Source organism: Anomaloglossus baeobatrachus, chromosome 3 (genome assembly GCF_048569485.1).
Source record: "Anomaloglossus baeobatrachus isolate aAnoBae1 chromosome 3, aAnoBae1.hap1, whole genome shotgun sequence".
Classification (NCBI taxonomy): Eukaryota; Metazoa; Chordata; class Amphibia; order Anura; family Aromobatidae; genus Anomaloglossus; species Anomaloglossus baeobatrachus.
In genome coordinates this window covers 247,527,068-247,544,442 of record NC_134355.1, presented here as the reverse complement: position 1 = coordinate 247,544,442, position 17,375 = coordinate 247,527,068, and the positions used below count along the sequence as shown (strand labels likewise).

At 51.6% G+C, this 17,375-nt stretch overlaps 1 protein-coding gene across 1 annotated transcript in view; it reads left to right on the top strand.

The window, feature by feature from the left end:
• Nucleotides 1-6,795: 6,795 nt before the first annotated feature.
• The window catches only part of MAP3K4 (mitogen-activated protein kinase kinase kinase 4), a 185,035-nt gene continuing 174,455 nt past the window's right edge, over nucleotides 6,796-17,375 (top strand). The window contains exon 1 of the mRNA XM_075339782.1: nucleotides 6,796-7,105. Within this exon, the coding sequence (XP_075195897.1) occupies nucleotides 7,101-7,105 (5 nt within the window). The 5' untranslated portion in view covers nucleotides 6,796-7,100. The remainder of the gene's footprint in view (nucleotides 7,106-17,375) is intronic.

Below are 17,375 nucleotides of genomic sequence, written 5' to 3'. Positions count from 1 at the left end.
AACCACTAGTCCCGCCAGCAGACCCCAGTAATAACCACTAGTTCCGCCAGCAGACCGCAGTAATAACCACTAATCCCGCCAGCTGACCCCAGTAATAACCACTAGTCCCGCCAGCAGACCCCAGTAATAACCACTAGTCCCGCCAGCAGACCGCAGTAATAACCACTAGTCCCGCCAGCAGACCCCAGTAATAACCACTAGTCCCGCCAGCAGACCCCAGTAATAACCACTAGTCCCGCCAGCAGACCCCAGTAATAACCACTAGTCCCGCCAGCAGACCCCAGTAATAACCACTAGTTCCGCCAGCAGACCCCAGTAATAACCACTAGTCCCGCCAGCAGACCCCAGTAATAACCACTAGTCCCGCCAGCAGACCCCAGCAATAACCACTAGTCCCGCCAGCAGACCCCAGTCATAACCATTAGTCCCGCCAGCAGACCCCAGTAATAACCACTAGTCCTGCCAGCAGACCCCAGTAATAACCACTAGTCCCGCCAGCAGACCCCAGTAATAACCACTAGTCCCGCCAGCAGACCCCAGTAATAACCACTAGTCCCGCCAGCAGACCCCAGTAATAACCACTAGTCCCGCCAGCAGACCCCAGTAATAACCACTAGTTCCGCCAGCAGACCCCAGTAATAACCACTAGTCCCGCCAGCAGACCCCAGTAATAACCACTAGTCCCGCCAGCAGACCGCAGTAATAACCACTAGTCCCGCCAGCAGACCCCAGTCATAACCATTAGTCCCGCCAGCAGACCCCAGTAATAACCACTAGTCCTGCCAGCAGACCCCAGTAATAACCACTAGTCCCGCCAGCAGACCCCAGTAATAACCACTAGTCCCGCCAGCAGACCCCAGTAATAACCACTAGTTCCGCCAGCAGACCGCAGTAATAACCACTAATCCCGCCAGCTGACCCCAGTAATAACCACTAGTCCCGCCAGCAGACCCCAGTAATAACCACTAGTTCCGCCAGCAGACCCCAGTAATAACCACTAGTCCCGCCAGCAGACCGCAGTAATAACCACTAGTCCCGCCAGCAGACCCCAGTAATAACCACTAGTCCCGCCAGCAGACCCCAGTAATAACCACTAGTCCCGCCAGCAGACCCCAGTTATAACCATTAGTTCCGCCAGCAGACCCCAGTAATAACCACTAGTCCCGCCAGCAGACCCCAGTAATAACTAGTCCCACCAGCTGACCCCAGTAATAACTAGTCCCACCAGCTGACCCCAGTAATAACCACTAGTCCCACCAGCTGACCCCAGTAATAACTAGTCCCACCAGCTGACCCCAGTAATAACCACTAGTCCCACCAGCTGACCCCAGTAATAACTAGTCCCACCAGCAGGCCCCAGTAATAACCACTAGTCCCACCAGCTGACCCCAGTAATAACCACTAGTCCCGCCAGCAGACCCCAGTAATAACCACTAGTCCCGCCAGCAGACCGCAGTAATAACCACTAGTCCCGCCAGCAGACCCCAGTAATAACCACTAGTCCCGCCAGCAGACCCCAGTAATAACTAGTCCCACCAGCTGACCCCAGTAATAACCACTAGTCCCACCAGCTGACCCCAGTAATAACTAGTCCCACCAGCTGACCCCAGTAATAACCACTAGTCCCACCAGCTGACCCCAGTAATAACTAGTCCCACCAGCAGGCCCCAGTAATAACCACTAGTCCCACCAGCTGACCCCAGTAATAACCACTAGTCCCGCCAGCAGACCCCAGTAATAACCACTAGTCCCGCCAGCAGACCGCAGTAATAACCACTAGTCCCGCCAGCAGACCCCAGTAATAACCACTAGTCCCGCCAGCAGACCCCAGTAATAACTAGTCCCACCAGCTGACCCCAGTAATAACCACTAGTCCCACCAGCAGGCCCCAGTAATAACCACTAGTCCCACCAGCTGACCCCAGTAATAACCACTAGTCCCGCCAGCAGACCCCAGTAATAACCACTAGTCCCGCCAGCAGACCGCAGTAATAACCACTAGTCCCGCCAGCAGACCCCAGTAATAACCACTAGTCCCGCCAGCAGACCCCAGTAATAACTAGTCCCACCAGCTGACCCCAGTAATAACCACTAGTCCCACCAGCAGGCCCCAGTAATAACCACTAGTCCCACCAGCTGACCCCAGTAATAACCACTAGTCCCGCCAGCAGACCCCAGTAATAACCACTAGTCCCGCCAGCAGACCGCAGTAATAACCACTAGTCCCGCCAGCAGACCCCAGTAATAACCACTAGTCCCGCCAGCAGACCCCAGTAATAACTAGTCCCACCAGCTGACCCCAGTAATAACCACTAGTCCCACCAGCAGGCCCCAGTAATAACCACTAGTCCCGCCAGCTGACCCCAGTAATAACTAGTCCCGCCAGCAGACCTCAGTAATAACCACTAGTCCCGCCAGCAGACCCCAGTAATAACCACTAGTCCCGCCAGCAGACCCCAGTAATAACCACTAGTCCTGCCAGCAGACCGCAGTAATAACCACTAGTCCCGCCAGCAGACCCCAGTAATAACCACTAGTCCCGCCAGCAGACCCCAGTAATAACTAGTCCCACCAGCTGACCCCAGTAATAACCACTAGTCCCACCAGCAGGCCCCAGTAATAACCACTAGTCCCACCAGCTGACCCCAGTAATAACCACTAGTCCCGCCAGCAGACCCCAGTAATAACCACTAGTCCCGCCAGCAGACCGCAGTAATAACCACTAGTCCCGCCAGCAGACCCCAGTAATAACCACTAGTCCCGCCAGCAGACCCCAGTAATAACTAGTCCCACCAGCAGGCCCCAGTAATAACCACTAGTCCCGCCAGCTGACCCCAGTAATAACTAGTCCCGCCAGCAGACCTCAGTAATAACCACTAGTCCCGCCAGCAGACCCCAGTAATAACCACTAGTTCCGCCAGCAGACCCCAGTAATAACCACTAGTCCCGCCAGCAGACCCCAGTAATAACCACTAGTCCCGCCAGCAGACCGCAGTAATAACCACTAGTCCCGCCAGCAGACCCCAGTCATAACCATTAGTCCCGCCAGCAGACCCCAGTAATAACCACTAGTCCTGCCAGCAGACCCCAGTAATAACCACTAGTCCCGCCAGCAGACCCCAGTAATAACCACTAGTCCCGCCAGCAGACCCCAGTAATAACCACTAGTTCCGCCAGCAGACCGCAGTAATAACCACTAATCCCGCCAGCTGACCCCAGTAATAACCACTAGTCCCGCCAGCAGACCCCAGTAATAACCACTAGTTCCGCCAGCAGACCCCAGTAATAACCACTAGTCCCGCCAGCAGACCGCAGTAATAACCACTAGTCCCGCCAGCAGACCCCAGTAATAACCACTAGTCCCGCCAGCAGACCCCAGTAATAACCACTAGTCCCGCCAGCAGACCCCAGTTATAACCATTAGTTCCGCCAGCAGACCCCAGTAATAACCACTAGTCCCGCCAGCAGACCCCAGTAATAACTAGTCCCACCAGCTGACCCCAGTAATAACTAGTCCCACCAGCTGACCCCAGTAATAACCACTAGTCCCACCAGCTGACCCCAGTAATAACTAGTCCCACCAGCTGACCCCAGTAATAACCACTAGTCCCACCAGCTGACCCCAGTAATAACTAGTCCCACCAGCAGGCCCCAGTAATAACCACTAGTCCCACCAGCTGACCCCAGTAATAACCACTAGTCCCGCCAGCAGACCCCAGTAATAACCACTAGTCCCGCCAGCAGACCGCAGTAATAACCACTAGTCCCGCCAGCAGACCCCAGTAATAACCACTAGTCCCGCCAGCAGACCCCAGTAATAACTAGTCCCACCAGCTGACCCCAGTAATAACCACTAGTCCCACCAGCTGACCCCAGTAATAACTAGTCCCACCAGCTGACCCCAGTAATAACCACTAGTCCCACCAGCTGACCCCAGTAATAACTAGTCCCACCAGCAGGCCCCAGTAATAACCACTAGTCCCACCAGCTGACCCCAGTAATAACCACTAGTCCCGCCAGCAGACCCCAGTAATAACCACTAGTCCCGCCAGCAGACCGCAGTAATAACCACTAGTCCCGCCAGCAGACCCCAGTAATAACCACTAGTCCCGCCAGCAGACCCCAGTAATAACTAGTCCCACCAGCTGACCCCAGTAATAACCACTAGTCCCACCAGCAGGCCCCAGTAATAACCACTAGTCCCACCAGCTGACCCCAGTAATAACCACTAGTCCCGCCAGCAGACCCCAGTAATAACCACTAGTCCCGCCAGCAGACCGCAGTAATAACCACTAGTCCCGCCAGCAGACCCCAGTAATAACCACTAGTCCCGCCAGCAGACCCCAGTAATAACTAGTCCCACCAGCTGACCCCAGTAATAACCACTAGTCCCACCAGCAGGCCCCAGTAATAACCACTAGTCCCACCAGCTGACCCCAGTAATAACCACTAGTCCCGCCAGCAGACCCCAGTAATAACCACTAGTCCCGCCAGCAGACCGCAGTAATAACCACTAGTCCCGCCAGCAGACCCCAGTAATAACCACTAGTCCCGCCAGCAGACCCCAGTAATAACTAGTCCCACCAGCTGACCCCAGTAATAACCACTAGTCCCACCAGCAGGCCCCAGTAATAACCACTAGTCCCGCCAGCTGACCCCAGTAATAACTAGTCCCGCCAGCAGACCTCAGTAATAACCACTAGTCCCGCCAGCAGACCCCAGTAATAACCACTAGTCCCGCCAGCAGACCCCAGTAATAACCACTAGTCCTGCCAGCAGACCGCAGTAATAACCACTAGTCCCGCCAGCAGACCCCAGTAATAACCACTAGTCCCGCCAGCAGACCCCAGTAATAACTAGTCCCACCAGCTGACCCCAGTAATAACCACTAGTCCCACCAGCAGGCCCCAGTAATAACCACTAGTCCCACCAGCTGACCCCAGTAATAACCACTAGTCCCGCCAGCAGACCCCAGTAATAACCACTAGTCCCGCCAGCAGACCGCAGTAATAACCACTAGTCCCGCCAGCAGACCCCAGTAATAACCACTAGTCCCGCCAGCAGACCCCAGTAATAACTAGTCCCACCAGCAGGCCCCAGTAATAACCACTAGTCCCGCCAGCTGACCCCAGTAATAACTAGTCCCGCCAGCAGACCTCAGTAATAACCACTAGTCCCGCCAGCTGACCCCAGTAATAACCACTAGTCCCGCCAGCTGACCCCAGTAATAACCACTAGTCCCGCCAGCAGACCCCAGTAATAACCACTAGTCCCGCCAGCAGACCGCAGTAATAACCACTAGTCCCGCCAGCAGACCCCAGTAATAACCACTAGTCCCGCCAGCAGACCCCAGTAATAACTAGTCCCACCAGCTGACCCCAGTAATAACCACTAGTCCCACCAGCAGGCCCCAGTAATAACCACTAGTCCCGCCAGCTGACCCCAGTAATAACTAGTCCCGCCAGCAGACCTCAGTAATAACCACTAGTCCCGCCAGCAGACCCCAGTAATAACCACTAGTCCCGCCAGCAGACCCCAGTAATAACCACTAGTCCTGCCAGCAGACCGCAGTAATAACCACTAGTCCCGCCAGCAGACCCCAGTAATAACCACTAGTCCCGCCAGCAGACCCCAGTAATAACTAGTCCCACCAGCTGACCCCAGTAATAACCACTAGTCCCACCAGCAGGCCCCAGTAATAACCACTAGTCCCACCAGCTGACCCCAGTAATAACCACTAGTCCCGCCAGCAGACCCCAGTAATAACCACTAGTCCCGCCAGCAGACCGCAGTAATAACCACTAGTCCCGCCAGCAGACCCCAGTAATAACCACTAGTCCCGCCAGCAGACCCCAGTAATAACTAGTCCCACCAGCAGGCCCCAGTAATAACCACTAGTCCCGCCAGCTGACCCCAGTAATAACCACTAGTCCCGCCAGCTGACCCCAGTAATAACCACTAGTCCCGCCAGCTGACCCCAGTAATAACCACTAGTCCCGCCAGCAGACCCCAGTAATAACCACTAGTCCCGCCAGCAGACCCCAGTAATAACTAGTCCCACCAGCTGACCCCAGTAATAACCACTAGTCCCACCAGCAGGCCCCAGTAATAACCACTAGTCCCACCAGCTGACCCCAGTAATAACCACTAGTCCCGCCAGCAGACCCCAGTAATAACCACTAGTCCCGCCAGCAGACCGCAGTAATAACCACTAGTCCCGCCAGCAGACCCCAGTAATAACCACTAGTCCCGCCAGCAGACCCCAGTAATAACTAGTCCCACCAGCAGGCCCCAGTAATAACCACTAGTCCCGCCAGCTGACCCCAGTAATAACTAGTCCCGCCAGCAGACCTCAGTAATAACCACTAGTCCCGCCAGCTGACCCCAGTAATAACCACTAGTCCCGCCAGCTGACCCCAGTAATAACCACTAGTCCCGCCAGCAGACCCCAGTAATAACCACTAGTCCCGCCAGCTCTGCGGACCCGCAGCTCTCTGCCCGTGGATGATGTACGTTATAGGACATAGCAGACAGTGTAATGACGCCATTCTGCATGCACTGACAATGAAAAACACTTTGTCCTTCTGAGCGTTTCTCCGCCTCTGACTACGCCTGAGTCACGGCCGCCATGCAGGCCTCAGCGGAGGAGTGAGGCCGCACACGGCGACATTATACAACTCTGCCGTCACGGCTGTAATCTGTGGAATGCAATGCGCCGTATCAAGCGATTTAGTATCGACGTCGCCCTGCATGGAGCTGCTCGCACTCGGCCCTCCTTCATATGCAAAGCACTGCCTGCCACAGAGCCTCCCCCTGCAGCTGCCGAATAGTGCGCCACCGCTGGAGAGCAGGGGACGGCGCCTGCGCGGGAGGATCCGGCTCCCTTCCTGGCAAATAGTGAGACACTCGGTACTTGTCGCTTGCATCCTGCAACTAAGAAGGGGCGAGGGAGAAGAAAGCGGGCGCAGCTGGCGAGACTGGGCGTGCGGTTGGGGTGCCCGTGCAGCAGGGCACTGTGGGCGCAATGCATGTGGCGCTGCCCTCTATGGACGCTCCTGGGATGCTTTAATTACAGAGACGTTGGCCGTGACTCCTGCTCCTATGAGGTATGTGCCCACATTGGTGTGCAGAGGCTTGTGGTGCCATTCGTAAGGCCTGGCATCTGCAGTGATCCCTGGGATAGCCAACTTTTCTGCAAGTTCCCTGCTAGTTGGTGAGCAGTGGGTTCCCAGCTGCAGTGCCAGTGCAGTGCCAGTGCAGTGCCAGTGCAGAGCCAGTGCAGAGCCAGTGCAGAGCCAGTGCAGAGCCAGCGCAGAGCCAGCGCAGTGCCAGCGCAGAGCCAGCGCAGAGCCAGCGCAGTGCCAGCGCAGAGCCAGTGCAGAGCCAGCGCAGTGCCAGCGCAGAGCCAGCGCAGAGCCAGCGCAGTGCCAGCGCAGAGCCAGTGCAGAGCCAGTGCAGAGCCAGTGCAGAGCAGGCTCTGTGTGGGGATAGTGATGCCACAGGCTGTGCAGCCGGGTAATCCCAGGGCTCTGCCATTGTTCGGTGGGGTCCCACAGCTGTCCATTGTACTCCATGCTGCTGGTGTGCACAGTGCTCATGTGCCAGGTCTGTGATCGGAGCCCGCATGGCCCATTCTCACTATTGGTAGTGGTGCTGTTGCCCATGGCTACTGATGCAGCCCTGACCTGCGCTGTGCTTGCAGCCACCGGATTGGCTCAGGGTATTTCTTGTGTACATCTGGCTGGTGTTTGGTTGCCATGGCTTTTTCTCATGGTCTGATACTGCTCACAAATCCCCATGTTGCTCTGAAGTGGCAGACCTTTTTACATATAGGCTGAATAAGCCCTCCTGGAGGTCCATCACGGTCACCGTCTGCCCACCAGGTGTACACTTTCTATCACTAACTATAACTCATGCCACCTATTATGAGGAAATCATCCAGCCCTTTATTAAAAGCTGTTATAGTATCTGCCATTACTACCTCTTGTGGTAGGGCATTCCACAGTCTGACCGCTCTAACTGTAAAGAACCCTTTCTTATTTAGTTGCCGAAATTGCCTTTCTTCCGCATGTAATGAATGTCCACTGGTCCTTGGAAGGAATAAGTCATGTGCCGTGCCTTTGTATTGACCACTTGTGTATAAATGAGATCTCCTCTGAGACGTCTTTTTTCTAAGCTAAACATATCTAACTTTTTCAACCTGTCATCATATGGAGACCTTCCATTCCTTGTAATAGTCTAGTTGCCCGCCTTTGAACTGACTCTAACTTATGAATGTCCTTTTTAAAATGTGGAGCCCAAAACTGGATCCCATATTCCAGATGGGGCCTTACAAGTGATTTATAGAGGGGTAACAATACGTTGGGATCACGGGATCTAATCTCTCTTTTTATACACCCTAGAATCTTGTTTGCTTTTTCAGCTGCTGCTTGACATTGAGTGAAGCTGCTCAGCTTATTTGTAATGAGAATACCCAAGTCCTTCTCCTGTTCTGTAGTCCCGAGTTTACTTCCATTTAATGTATATGCAGCTATAGGATTACTCCGTCCTAGGTGCATTACTTTACATTTATCAACATTAAAGGGAGCCTGTCAGGTGGAATATGCACCAAGAGCCACGAGCAGTTCTGGGTGCATATTGCTAATCCCTGCCTAACCGTGCCTGTATACACTAGCATAGATAAAGGAATCTTTAGAACAAGGAATTCTAAAGATCTTTTATGTTATGCTAATGAGGCTAGCGACTAGTCCAAAGGGCATTATAACCCCCCGACTAGTCCGCCCTCTTAGCATATTCGTACGCTCCTGTGGGTGTACAAACATGTTGTTCAATTCAGCATCGCCAGTGGTAAGGCGTGTACCTGTGTATGCTGTGATTGCTCTTCCGAATGCTGGGGATTTCCGGTCATGCGCAGTATGAAGCAGATTGTATGCGTACCGGCTTCAGAGAGGTCTACTCCGCATGACTGGAAGTCAATCACAGCAAATACAGGTACGCCCTGCACCACCGGTGACGATGCATTGAATAGCATGTTAGTACGCTCCTGTGGGCGTACTAACATGCTAAGATATAATGCCCTTGGGACTAGTCCCTGCGCTTATTTGTATAAAATAAAAGATCTTTGGAAATACTTTTTCTAAAGAGCCCTTTATCTATGCTAGTATATACAGGGACAGTTAGGCTGTGTGCACACGTTGCGTTTTTTACCGCGGAAACGCTGCGTTTTGAACCGCAACGTTTCAGTGGCAAATTGCATGCGTTCAGCTTTCCCAGCAAAGTGTATGGGAAAGCTGAAAAATCAGTGCACATGCTGCGTTTCTTTCCGCAGCGTTTTGGATGCCAAAAATCGGTGCGGAAAGAAAAGCAGCATGTCACTTCTTTTGTGCGTTGTGGCTGCGTTCTCTCCCCCATTGAAATCAATGATGTGGGGTCTGAACGCAGCTACACCGCATGGACCTGCTTTTTTGTTGCGGTCCGCGGGCTTTGTCGGCACGCCAGAACGCAGGCATTTACCTGGAAGTGAGGTCAAGAGGCTTCCTGTTGACCTCACTTCCTGGCAAAGCCCCCGGTGTCGCCAAAGTGCCCGCCCCGACCCCCGACCCCCCCCCCTCCCGAAAATCCAACATGGCCGCGCGCACAGTAGCGCACCGGCCGCCCTGCTCCTATGTTATCTGTCGCATGTGCCTTGTGCCATGCGACAGAAAAATGCACCCAGGCCCTGCCCGTTCACCCCTATTCCCCCCGGTGTCATACATACCTGTCCGGTTGCAGCGCTGATCCCCCGCGGCCCCCTCCTCCTTCACAGTGCACGCTGGCCGGTCACATGAGCAGAGCAGCTGACAGCCAGCACAGTGTTCAGTGTGAGCTGTGCTGGCTGCTCGGCAGTCTGCAGCTGTGACCCGGGGAGAGTGGGTGCAGATTTTTGCACCCACTCTCCTCAAATGGAGGGTCTGCCCTCCTAGAAAATGGGGGATACATTCCCTGAACGTGCCCCCATATTCTAGAAGGTCCAGAGGCGACGTGGGACATCCATATGGATTTCTGCGGACCCATTTTTTTTTATTAAATTGGAGAACAAGGGAATGATTTGGGGAGTGTTTTTTCTAATAAAAATTTTTTTGTTGTCTTTTTTTGCTTTTGTTTACTGTCAATTAGTTATGTCTGGTATCTGATAGACGCCGTGACATCACTAATTGCTGGGCTTGATGCCAGGTGACATTACACATCTGGTATCAACCCCATTTATTACCCCGTTAGCCAACGCACCAGGGCGCGGGATGAGTTGGGGCGAAGCGCCAGGATTGGCGCATCTAATGGATGCGCCACTTCTGGGGCGGCTGCGGCCTGCTATTTTTAGGCTGGGAAGAGTCCAATAACCATGGCTCTTCCCACCCTGAGAATACCAGACCCCAGCTGTCAGCTTCACCTTGGCGGGTGATCTAATTTGGGGGGACCCCACGTTATTTTTTTTTTATTCTTTATTTATAAATAAAAAAAAAAAGCCTGGGGAGCCCTCCAAATTGATCACCAGCCAAGATGAAGCTGCCAGCTGTGGTTTGCAGGCTACAGCAGTCTGCTTTACCCTGACTGGCTATCAAAAATAGGGGGGACCCCACGCCATTTTTTTCATTTTTTTATTTTTTTTTTTTATTGGATAAATACTAAGCTAGGCACCCTTTAGTGTCACATGAAAGGTACTAAAGGTGCCAGCTTAGAATATGCAGGCGGGGATGGGACGTTCTATATATTTGACATCCCTTCATCCATTGACGCTTTTTAGGCTGTGTGTCCACAATCAGGGTTTGCAGCGTTATGGGCGCTGAGTGTTTTCCCTGCGTCCATAACGCTGAGTTGTGCAGTAGAAGCACAGTGGAAGGATTTTTGGAGATCCCATGCCCACTGTGCTTCTTTTCTCCGCAGCATAAACTGACCGGTAGCGTGGCTTCCCGAGCCTCAGCATGTCAATTTATGCTGCGGAGACGAGAGTGTTCTCTGCAGGTAGCATAGAGCTCCACAGCAGCCTGAACCCAAATCGTGGGCATGGGCAGCTGCAGGAAGACTGACATTGTGTACTAGACGCCGTGTCGCTGGATCATGGCCACATAGCCTTAGGCCCCTTTCACACGTCAGTGATTCTGGTACGTTTGTGCTTTTTTTTAAACGTACCAGAATCACTGACATACGCAGACCCATTGTAATGAATGGGTCTGCTCACACGTCAGTGATTTTTCACTGCACGTGTCTCCATGCGGCGTACCCGCGTGTGCGTGATTGCCGCACGGAGACATGTCCATTTTTTTCTGGCATCACTGATGTTCCACGGACCACGCAGTGGTGTGATCCGTGAAACACGTGCCAGAAAAAAACGTGCTTTTAAAATAAAAATTATTTTAACTCACCCGGCGTCCAGCGATGTCCTCTGCAGCCCGTGCAGCTTGCTGCTTCTGAGCCGGCTCATTATTGTCGCGCATATTCATGATGCACGACACAGCCGACCCGGAAGCAGCTGCTGCGGGGGTCAGCGCCGGCCGGATGCTGCACCGCGGGAGCGATCAGCACCATGGAGAGCGGGAGCGGGCGCAGGTGAGTTAATCTCTAAGTGCAATCACGGGCCACGGAGAACGGAGCCCGGATTGCACTTAGACAACCCATGTGTGTCGTGATTCACGGCACACGGAGGGACATGTGCGTGTTTTACACGCCAGTGAAAAACGTCAGTGTTTTTCACTGACGTGTGAAACGGGCCTAAAAGTGAGAATATTGTTGCTACAGCAACATTTTGGGTGAAGTAGCTGTGGATTCAAAATGCTTAATATACTCCTGAATAAAATCCTTGATGGGTGCAGATTCCAAAATGGGGTCACTTGTGGGGGTTTTCTGACGTATAGGTACCTAAGGGGCTTGGTGCGCGAAGTTTATTTCAACTTTTCCAAAATTCAAATGGTGCTTCTTCCATTCCAAGCCCTCCCATTTATCCAAACAGAATGTGGAGAAGGAAATTACATCACAGGTTTTTTTTTCCAAAGGTCTGTGTTCAACCAACTTTATTAACACTGACAAGTCTTAAAAAACGCACCTAAAAAAACGCATGAAAAACGCATGAAAAACGCATGCGTTTTCGATGCGTTGTTTCTCAAAAAGCATTGTTTACAATTCTCCCCTCTGCCAGAGGGTGCGTTTTTTTCCGCGCGGAAAAAAAAGCAACGTGTGCACATACCCTTAGGCAGCAATTAGCAATATACACCCAGAACTGCTCGTGGCTCTGGGTGCATATTGCACCTTACAGGTTCCCTTTCAGGCTGCTTTCACACCTCCGGTTTCTGCAATGCGGCACAATCCGGCACTTTGCAGGAAAATCGCAACCGTTTTTTTTGCTGCCGGTTGCGTTTTTTCTGCATAGACTTTAATTAGTGCCGCATTGTGCCGCATGGCCTTGCGTTCCATCCGGTTTTTTATGCATGCGACAGATTTAGCCGATGCGGCGGCCGGATGGAACGTTGCCTGGCACGTTTTTTCGTGCAGCAAAAAACCCCGCATCGCGCTGCATTCGGCCGATGCGGCGCATTTTTCAATGCATACCTATGGCGGCCGGATGCGGCAAAAACCGCATCCGGCCGCCGTATGCGTTTTTTGCCACTGCGCATGCTCAGTAGCATGCCGCAAGTGGCAAAAACCGGACGGGCCGCATGGGAAAAACTTATGCAAAGGATGCGGTGTTTTCACCGCATCCGTTGCATAGCTTGCACAGCCTGATTGAGCTGCAGAGCTCAAGCCGGATGTGTGAAAGCAGCCTAACTCTGCAGCTTCAGTGCTGCCACTGTGCTCCTGCCTCTATGGACCCTGTTAACACGATTGCATAGGTGACATGACCACAGCATGTAACTGCTGCAGCCAATCACTGGCTCAGCAGCCATATCATCAAAGGCGTTGGGCGAGTAAGGCAGATTTTGTTACTTTTAGGCTACATTCACACGACCGTCCTGTTTTTGCGGTCTGCAAAAAAGTTCCTGTTTTTTCACGGATGCATCCAAATTTGTGCCGTATATGGTCAGTGTGTCATCCGTATGCCTTCCGTTTTTTTTTTTTTTTATTGTTGTTCACAAAAAAAATGGAACGAGGGTTTAAATACAGTAAAACGCTAGAAAGTTAGACGGATAGATGAGAGAGACCTATATAATGTCCCACTACCCTGCATTTTCTAATCTTGTACCCTTTAATGTCTTTCAGGTGGCACTAAAGGGAGTTTAGCGTTGTACTTAGCCAAAAAATAAATAATTAAAAAAACGTTGGGGGTCCCCCCCTATTTGTTGTAGCCAGCTAGGGTAAAGTAGACAACTGCAGCCTGCAGACCATAGCTAAGAGCTTCACCTTGGCTGGTAAGGCTGCTTTCACACCTCCGGTTTTTCCTGTGCAGCACAATCCGGAAATTTCCAGAAAAAACACACACACAGACAATTTGAATATTTCCCAGAGGGGCATTGCAGCTATAAGTCCCCTTACCTGGCAGCCAGACTGGCTTGCAAAGTCTCCTTAAGGAGAATAGTGTTCCCCCGTGGAATTTTAGGGGCATTGCAGCTATAAGTCCCCTTACCTGGCAGCCAGACTGGCTTGCAAAGTCTCCTTAAGGAGAATAGTGTTCCCCCGTGGTCCCCACATAGCTTTCTCATGAGCCAGATCAGACACCCCCATACTTTGCACTGACGAGGGGCAAGCACCCCGAAACACCGTGTCTGCAAATTGGGATTCTGATCTGGCTTATATATCCTGAGTCATATTGCAAAGGATTGTCGAAAATCCACTTGTGACTTTTAGGATCGCTACTTCCAATAGGTGGCGCTGTGCTAGAGTTTGTCTCCTTTACTGGAGAGACAATTTGAATATTTCCCAGAGGGGCATTGCAGCTATAAGTCCCCTTACCTGGCAGCCAGACTGGCTTGCAAAGTCTCCTTAAGGAGAATAGTGTTCCCCCGTGGAATTTTAGGGGCATTGCAGCTATAAGTCCCCTTACCTGGCAGCCAGACTGGCTTGCAAAGTCTCCTTAAGGAGAATAGTGTTCCCCCGTGGTCCCCACATAGCTTTCTCATGAGCCAGATCAGACACCCCCATACTTTGCACTGACGAGGGGCAAGCACCCCGAAACACCGTGTCTGCAAATTGGGATTCTGATCTGGCTTATATATCCTGAGTCATATTGCAAAGGATTGTCGAAAATCCACTTGTGACTTTTAGGATCGCTACTTCCAATAGGTGGCGCTGTGCTAGAGTTTGTCTCCTTTACTGGAGAGACAATTTGAATATTTCCCAGAGGGGCATTGCAGCTATAAGTCCCCTTACCTGGCAGCCAGACTGGCTTGCAAAGTCTCCTTAAGGAGAATAGTGTTCCCCCGTGGAATTTTAGGGGCATTGCAGCTATAAGTCCCCTTACCTGGCAGCCAGACTGGCTTGCAAAGTCTCCTTAAGGAGAATAGTGTTCCCCCGTGGTCCCCACATAGCTTTCTCATGAGCCAGATCAGACACCCCCATACTTTGCACTGACGAGGGGCAAGCACCCCGAAACACCGTGTCTGCAAATTGGGATTCTGATCTGGCTTATATATCCTGAGTCATATTGCAAAGGATTGTCGAAAATCCACTTGTGACTTTTAGGATCGCTACTTCCAATAGGTGGCGCTGTGCTAGAGTTTGTCTCCTTTACTGGAGAGACAATTTGAATATTTCCCAGAGGGGCATTGCAGCTATAAGTCCCCTTACCTGGCAGCCAGACTGGCTTGCAAAGTCTCCTTAAGGAGAATAGTGTTCCCCCGTGGAATTTTAGGGGCATTGCAGCTATAAGTCCCCTTACCTGGCAGCCAGACTGGCTTGCAAAGTCTCCTTAAGGAGAATAGTGTTCCCCCGTGGTCCCCACATAGCTTTCTCATGAGCCAGATCAGACACCCCCATACTTTGCACTGACGAGGGGCAAGCACCCCGAAACACCGTGTCTGCAAATTGGGATTCTGATCTGGCTTATATATCCTGAGTCATATTGCAAAGGATTGTCGAAAATCCACTTGTGACTTTTAGGATCGCTACTTCCAATAGGTGGCGCTGTGCTAGAGTTTGTCTCCTTTACTGGAGAGACAATTTGAATATTTCCCAGAGGGGCATTGCAGCTATAAGTCCCCTTACCTGGCAGCCAGACTGGCTTGCAAAGTCTCCTTAAGGAGAATAGTGTTCCCCCGTGGAATTTTAGGGGCATTGCAGCTATAAGTCCCCTTACCTGGCAGCCAGACTGGCTTGCAAAGTCTCCTTAAGGAGAATAGTGTTCCCCCGTGGTCCCCACATAGCTTTCTCATGAGCCAGATCAGACACCCCCATACTTTGCACTGACGAGGGGCAAGCACCCCGAAACACCGTGTCTGCAAATTGGGATTCTGATCTGGCTTATATATCCTGAGTCATATTGCAAAGGATTGTCGAAAATCCACTTGTGACTTTTAGGATCGCTACTTCCAATAGGTGGCGCTGTGCTAGAGTTTGTCTCCTTTACTGGAGAGACAATTTGAATATTTCCCAGAGGGGCATTGCAGCTATAAGTCCCCTTACCTGGCAGCCAGACTGGCTTGCAAAGTCTCCTTAAGGAGAATAGTGTTCCCCCGTGGAATTTTAGGGGCATTGCAGCTATAAGTCCCCTTACCTGGCAGCCAGACTGGCTTGCAAAGTCTCCTTAAGGAGAATAGTGTTCCCCCGTGGTCCCCACATAGCTTTCTCATGAGCCAGATCAGACACCCCCATACTTTGCACTGACGAGGGGCAAGCACCCCGAAACACCGTGTCTGCAAATTGGGATTCTGATCTGGCTTATATATCCTGAGTCATATTGCAAAGGATTGTCGAAAATCCACTTGTGACTTTTAGGATCGCTACTTCCAATAGGTGGCGCTGTGCTAGAGTTTGTCTCCTTTACTGGAGAGACAATTTGAATATTTCCCAGAGGGGCATTGCAGCTATAAGTCCCCTTACCTGGCAGCCAGACTGGCTTGCAAAGTCTCCTTAAGGAGAATAGTGTTCCCCCGTGGAATTTTAGGGGCATTGCAGCTATAAGTCCCCTTACCTGGCAGCCAGACTGGCTTGCAAAGTCTCCTTAAGGAGAATAGTGTTCCCCCGTGGTCCCCACATAGCTTTCTCATGAGCCAGATCAGACACCCCCATACTTTGCACTGACGAGGGGCAAGCACCCCGAAACACCGTGTCTGCAAATTGGGATTCTGATCTGGCTTATATATTCTGAGTCATATTGCAAAGGATTGTCGAAAATCCACTTGTGACTTTTAGGATCGCTACTTCCAATAGGTGGCGCTGTGCTAGAGTTTGTCTCCTTTACTGGAGAGACAATTTGAATATTTCCCAGAGGGGCATTGCAGCTATAAGTCCCCTTACCTGGCAGCCAGACTGGCTTGCAAAGTCTCCTTAAGGAGAATAGTGTTCCCCCGTGGAATTTTAGGGGCATTGCAGCTATAAGTCCCCTTACCTGGCAGCCAGACTGGCTTGCAAAGTCTCCTTAAGGAGAATAGTGTTCCCCCGTGGTCCCCACATAGCTTTCTCATGAGCCAGATCAGACACCCCCATACTTTGCACTGACGAGGGGCAAGCACCCCGAAACACCGTGTCTGCAAATTGGGATTCTGATCTGGCTTATATATCCTGAGTCATATTGCAAAGGATTGTCGAAAATCCACTTGTGACTTTTAGGATCGCTACTTCCAATAGGTGGCGCTGTGCTAGAGTTTGTCTCCTTTACTGGAGAGACAATCAGAAAAAACACAACCGTTTTTGTTTTTGTTTTTTTGTTTTTTTTTTTGCTGCCGGTTGCGTTTTTTTTTTTTTGCATACACTAACATTAGTGTCGCATGGGCTTGCGTTCCGTCCGGTTTATGCCGCATGTGGCAGATTTAGCCGATGCGGCGGCCGGATCGTTGCCTGGCATGTTTTTTTGTGCGGCAAAAAAACCCGCATCCGGCCAATGCGGCGCATTTTCCTATGCATGCCTATGGACGCCAGATGCGTCGCAATGCGGCAAAAAGCGCATCCGGCCGCCGCATGCGGTTTTTGCCACTGCGCATGCTCAGCCTGCCGCAAGCGGCAAAAAACGGACGGGCCGCATGTAAAAAACTTATGCAAAGGATGCAGTGTTTTCGCCGCATGCGTTGCATAGGTTTCACAGCCGGATTGAGCCGCACTGCTCAAACTGGATGTGTGAAAGCAGCCTAATCCAAAACACAGGGCACCCCACACTGTTATTTTAAATTAAATTAATTAAATAATTTCATACAAAAAATGTGGGGTTGTCACCAAATTGGACCACCAGCCAATGTAAAGCTGTGGTCTGGTATTCTC